This window comes from Capsicum annuum, chromosome 1 (assembly GCF_002878395.1).
Source record: "Capsicum annuum cultivar UCD-10X-F1 chromosome 1, UCD10Xv1.1, whole genome shotgun sequence".
In the NCBI taxonomy this organism is placed as follows: domain Eukaryota; kingdom Viridiplantae; phylum Streptophyta; class Magnoliopsida; order Solanales; family Solanaceae; genus Capsicum; species Capsicum annuum.
Window position 1 is genome coordinate 209,674,527 of NC_061111.1, and position 6,407 is coordinate 209,680,933.

Below are 6,407 nucleotides of genomic sequence, written 5' to 3' on the forward strand. Positions count from 1 at the left end.
ATATTATAATTTATATATATATATATATATATATATATATATATATTATAATATATTATATATGTAAATTTACTAAAAATATAATATAATCAAATATAACATATAAATATATAAATTATAGCCATTTAGTAACCTTAAATTCTAATATATTGCTTTGTTTTAGACTCTAACATTAATGTGAAAGCTGCAATGGTGCTCAGTCATCCTCAGTTCGTTAGTTCGATTTAAATTTCAACATCACCAACAACAATCGACAGTCGTTTGCTCAGTTCGTCATTGCCGTCGGCAGTCACTAAGTCAGTGAGATCGATATTTATGGTTATTTCATGCGTGTTGAATTAATTATATTTGAGAATGAAAAATAGATTTGAAAAAAAAATTATTTTTCTAGAAAAATCATCAATTTTAAATGCTCACTACTTTAATTTTTAAAACTGAAATAAAAATTCGAAATAACCAAAAGAAACTTGTAAAAATTGAACCAAACCGAAATAATTTTGGTTGGGTTATGATTTTCTTTTTTCTCAATCCAAAAATCAAAAAAATAAACTAATATTCAATAATCAAACCGAACAAATAGTTGGACTCCCCCATGAAATGCAGAGGAAAATCATGGCGGCGGCGGAAGGACACAGAGACCGACTTAGCAGTTTGCCTGACTCGGTTCTAATCCGCATCGTCTCTCTGTTGCCAAACGGAAAACAAGTTGTGCGAACCAGTCTCCTCTCTAGCTGTGGCGGTCTCTTTGGATGTCGTGGCAACAACGAAAAGGATACACTTGATTACCTTGCTTCTATCCGCAGAGAACTTTATTATTGGAGGTCTTGCCATAAAATCAAGTTGTTCAGAGTGCGGGGCCTTACTTACCAGGATCGTTATGCTAAAGATATCGATTTATGGATACATTTCGCTACTAAAGTCGCTAATGTTGAATGTTTTCAACTTGGAATTTATGTAGATAACTATGAAAGATATGAGATTCCTCACTTTGCTTATAAAAATTCTCCTTGAGGGATTTGGCATTGTCACATTGTCAATTAAACCCTATTGGGAGTGTTAACTGGAGTAGCCTCGTTTCTCTTTCAATTGGGGATTTGGAACACACTAATGGTCAAATGGAGCAGGTGTTATCTGGTTGCCCTAATTTGGAGTGCTTGAAATTGGAGTGTGTTTTGGGCATACATCGTTTGGAAATCAGCACTGTGAAGCTCAGAGAATTGTCGGTAGTAAACTATGATGATGACAATGATCTTTGGCTCGAAATAATAGCCCCACGTATTGAAACTTTGCACCTTTTTGGACCGTTCACTGAGATACGCATCGACCAGAGAAATGTGGCATCACTTGTTAATGCAAGGCTTCAAGGATTTGAAAGTCAGAAGTCACCTAGCTATTTGAAGGAACTTCTTCACAGTGTTGCCCATGTCAAGAATCTTGAATTGGGGAGCGGTTGCATCGAGGTTTATTCATACTCTTCACTATTTTCAAAATGCAGAATCTTTTTCTAGGGTGTTTTTATTAGCTATTGAGTCATCACTTTAGTAACATTAACAGTGCCGCTACTCAGGAGTTAGGATAATCTAAGTTTAACAAATTTTTGGATGTAAAATTTGGATTGATTGCGTTAACCATATTCTGTAACTCATTGATGGGCTTCCCAAGTGTTCAAATGTTCATCTTTGGATTCTCAAACCAACCATGAACACTTTGATATGGCAAAACACAGTCATATGGTTCAACAATTTGCATTTCATTTCTTAAGTATGCCATATTTCATTGTTTTGACATATTCTGGTTTGTCTATTTTGTTTGCAAGTGCCTGTCCATCTTGGAGTTGAGCGGTTGGCGGTTTCCACCATCAAGCCGGGAAGTCTTAGAACTTAGCGTAGCCTTTGAACAATTGAACTTCTCTGGAATTTGCAGCTTTCTTGAGAGCTCATTGGATCTTGAGACATTGGTCATTAAGTGGGACCACGAAAGTGAAACCGTAAGTTTTTTTTAGATCTTTATTTTGTTACTTCATATTATTCAATATCAAACAATTATTAGTGGAAGAAGAAAATATAATCAATATTTCTGATCTAACTACTTTTGGAAAAAAAAAAATCATAATCTTTTAAATTTAAATCACCCTAATAGTTCAAAAAAGGTAAGACTTGTACCAGTTCAATCTTCAAGTATAGACAAGATTGTGGAGGTTCCATCTTTGATAAGCCTCTAATGTGTAAACAAAATGAGGGTTCTTGTATAGGAGACTTCGTTTTCAATTTGAAACATAACTAGCCTAGGTGCTTAACGCGCTTTTCAACAATAACTTTTGGAAACTTCTCTTGTGTGCGTTGTTTCCATAAGAACTAACAAAAAGAGAAGTGAGACAAGTAACATGTGAGCTGACAGAAGGATCAAACCGGGAAGAAAGCTTCCACGTGTCAACCCTTAAGTTCCCTCTAGCTTCTCTTCATAATGAGTTAAAGCTGAAAATGTTGTTCTCTACATCCATTAGGTGACTCTATCCAACTAAAAGAATCAGCCACATAATTGGTTTCTCTGTAACGATGTGTCACCTCGACTTATGAATCAACTCTTTAATCGTTTCAATAATAGGTTCATATTGCCAAGAGGGTTTTGCAACTCTCCTGACACCATTCATAATAAGTAAAGAGTCGGCTTCAAGACACCATAGGGAAATGCAAATGCTTCAGTCATATTTTTTGTTTAAATTCTGCTTTTGTAGTCTCAAACATTTATGATTTCTCTTTCTTAAATCTATTGCAGCTGCGTGCTTATTATTCCTTTCTCTTGTAAGATTTTCAGAAGAACTTTTGATAACTCAATTTATTTTCCTTCATAAAATACTTTAGCTGGTGTTGCTTTGATTCATGTTGTCACTATCAAATTAAACACTATGAATAAACTTCTTGTAGTTGGAAAAAGATGTTTAACAAGGGGTAATACTCACCTTCGTGTGAGGAGATAAATGATCAGACGGCTTGAAACATCTTTTTACTGTTTGCTTATACCACATTGTAACATTTGCTGAGATGTTCCTTGAATTTAAAAATTCATCACCTTTTTATTTTATCCTCAATCAACTCCTTGGCTTACTGCTTCCATCTTAAAAAGGATAATAATTGGTCAATATGGCGGATTCTTTCCTACAGGAACTGCTCTCAAATTTCACAAATGAGGATGAACAGACCAGGAGGTTTGAGACACATCATTTTAACGGCTCATTTCCACATCTGAAGACCATCAAGTTCCTTAACTTTTATGGATCTGTGCTGCCATTGGTAAAATATTTGCTCAAGCATGCAATTGTGCTAGAAGAGTTTGTCATTACTGCTGCATTCCTAGAGAGTGATGTGTCTCCGGATTATGATATAATGGCACTGGAGTTCCTAAGCTTAACAAGATCGATCCTCTCCGCATGCTAAAGTTATTTTTTCTTATTGATAACCTTGAGCCTCTATGGTTTGTATTAATTGCAACATACTTAACATCTGTTGAAACTGCTTTGAGCTGCTAGACAAGGCTTGAATTGCGCTCGTCAGTATCCAAGGAGTTATTAGTAAGTCTTCATGTCTAAGTGACAGAGTGTTCATTCTCTAATTTTCATGTAAGAAGCAACGGTGTGTTCATTCTCTAATTATCATTTAAGAAAGCTTTCACTAATGTTTTATAATTTCTTCACATTGCTAAATCCTTATCTCGTTTTTATACTGTGAAATTTAAGGTTGAAATCCAGATTCATTACGCATCTATGGACTTGTTTCGTTGGCCTGTCTTATTCTTAATCGGTGGAAAAGAAACTTCGAAACATTTCAACTCTCCGACCACCTTTTTGCGCAAGTAGAATAGTTGCTCTCCAACATCAATTCTATTTTAAACAAAGAATTGGAGGGAGATGGCGAGGAGGTTGCTCGATCCTGAAGTTCTCCTCACTAATGGTGGTGGTTAACCTGGATTATTCAATAGCATTTGAGTTTCTCAATAGTATCTGGTCATCCAATATGTTGTCTGTTTTCCGTAGAGTTGAACCCCTTGATGTTAAATATGATGCAATTCCTGCAACATCTATAGCAGAACCTCAATCCGAATCAAGATCTCTAGGCCAAGACGTCTCACCTGTTATAGAGCCGATCTTGTTGCACGTATCTCAGGTTGCTGTTGTGACCACTTCACCAAGTTAAAGTTGAAAGTATTTTAGGTAGTTTAGAAAAGGGTCAAAAATACTTCTGAACTATTTAAAATGGATCAAAAATACCCTCCATTTGTTTTTTGGCTCAAAAATAGCCTTCTGTTTGATTTTTTGGCTAAAAATACCCCTCAATTAATTTTTTGGCTCAAAAATATTTTTCTCTCTAATGGAATGCCACAAAACACGCCACGTGAATAAGAAAAGTCACTTGACCAGACCACGTCAACATACACAAATGAAAAATCATTCCATTTAATCTATTTAATCATCAATCCATTTTTTTTATTTAAAAGACCCAATCCCACCCAGGAAATTACATGTCATAGACCCAAATAGAAGTGATATTAGATATTTGACCCCAATAAGAAATGTCTTTGAAGAATAATCTTCCTTACTTTTTAAGTATAGTATAAGTATCATTTTGCCCCTTTACACCTCAAACGTATCCTTTAACTTTTCATACTCATTTGTTTCTCAAATTTTATTTTTTATTATTTTCACTTTTTTATTTTTTTCCTAAAATTTTTTATTCTATTTTTTATTATTTTCACTTTTTTTTTCCTTTAATTTTATTATTCTATTTTTTTAATTATTTGTGCTTTGCGTTTGCCTTTTATAGTTATTGCAGTTTTTAGCCTTCACTGTTCTTTCCGTGAGTGGTGGCTTGGGTGGCTAATGGTGGAGTAGGGTCATGTCCTAGGGGGGTTGGGGGTGGGGTTGGGATTTGGGGATGGGTTAGGTTGGAGATTCAAAGTACGAGGTTTTAAGGGAGGGGATAAGAGAGATGATAGGTTGGGGGTTGGGATTTGGGGATGGGTTAGGTTGTAAATTCAAAGTATGAGGTTTTAAGGGAGGGGATAAGAGAGATGATAGGTTGAGAGTAGGGTCGTGGAACATAGGGACCCTTCAGGGTAAGTCGATAGAACTAGTAAAGATTCTTAGAAAGAGAAGAATCAATATTGCATGGGTCCAGGAGACCAAGTGGGTAGGTTCTAAGGCTAGGGATATTGATGGGTACAAGTTGTGGTACTCGGGTAGTGAGAGGCGTAGGAATGACGTAGGTATCTTAGTGGACGAAGAGCTTAGAGGGCAGGTAGTAGAGGTTAAAAGGATTAGTGATAGGGTGATGTCTATCAAGTTAATTATTGGGGGGTCTTCTGTGAACATCTCTAGTCCGTACGCACCACAGGAGGGCTTGGACGAGGAGAAGAAGAAGAAATTTTGGGAGATTTTGGATGAGGTGGTAAGAGGCGTGCCTAGTTTAGAGATGATTTTCGTAGGAGGGGATGTTAATGGGCACATCGGGTCTCTGCCGATGGGTTATGATGATGTGCATGGAGGTTTCAGGTTTGGGGATAGGAATATTGAGGAAGCTGCTCTTTTAGATTTTGCGAGGGACTTTGGGTTAGTAGTAGTGAATTCCAGCTTTTCGAAGAAGGAGAAGCATCTGGTTACTTTTCATAGTAGGCTAGCCAAGACTCAAACTGACTTTTTGCTACTTAGGAAGGGGGATAGAGCAATGTGTAAGGATTGTAAGGTTATCCTGAGTAAGAATCTTGTGACCTAACATAGACTTCTAGTGATGGACTTGGGTATCAAGAAGGGCAAGAAGAGACAGGGTGGGGAGGGCCGTCCTAGAGTTAGGTGGGGTGGACCGACTCCAGCTAGTGCCCTGGAGATAGGGGCGAAGTTGGAAAGGATGGGGGTTTGGGAGGATAGCGGGGACGTGGATAGTATGTGGGATAGGGCTGCAGGATGCATCAAAGAATCTGCTAAAGAAGTGTTGGGTGTCTCGAGGGGCTGGTCGAGCCGGTATGGAGGGGATTGGTGGTGGAATGAAGATGTTAAGAAGAAGGTGGAGACGAAAAAAACGGCTTATGTTAAGTTGGTGGAGAGTAGGGATGAAGAGGAGAAACAGGTTAGTATGGAGGAGTATAAGTTAGCTAAAAAGGAGGCTAAGTTAGCAGTTACAACTGCTAAGACAACAATTTTTGAGAGTTTGTCTACGGGGTTAGAGGAGAAAGACGGGAAAAAGAGGTTGTTTAGGCTTGCCAAGGCTAGGGAACGGAAGGGCCGGGATCTGGATCAAGTAAAGTGCATTAAGGGGGAAGATGACAGAGTATTAGTGGAGAACACCCTCATTAAGAAAAGATAGCAGTCGTATTTTCATAAGCTCTTGAATGACGAGGGGGACAGAGGTGTTGTGCTA

The 6,407-nt window shown here is 37.5% G+C and overlaps 2 protein-coding genes across 2 annotated transcripts; both read left to right on the plus strand.

Moving 5' to 3' along the window:
- The first annotated feature begins 584 nt into the window (after positions 1–584).
- LOC107857285 (F-box/LRR-repeat protein At3g03360) lies at positions 585–3,681 on the plus strand. Its single transcript, XM_016702207.2, is given in 4 exon segments — positions 585–1,003; positions 1,006–1,460; positions 1,817–1,987; positions 3,162–3,681. Coding segments are annotated over 4 exon segments (1,305 nt in total). The 5' UTR covers positions 585–597; the 3' UTR covers positions 3,435–3,681.
- A 1,643-nt stretch (positions 3,682–5,324) lies between these two features.
- Positions 5,325–5,765, plus strand: LOC124898772. Its single transcript, XM_047412725.1, has one exon. The coding sequence runs from the start codon at positions 5,325–5,327 to the stop codon at positions 5,763–5,765; it is 441 nt and encodes a 146-aa protein (XP_047268681.1).
- Positions 5,766–6,407: the final 642 nt, after the last annotated feature.

Bases quoted from the DNA above. Each gene is read 5' to 3' on its own strand.
- LOC124898772 (XM_047412725.1), top strand. From the start codon at position 5,325: ATGTCTATCAAGTTAATTATTGGGGGGTCTTCTGTGAACATCTCTAGT.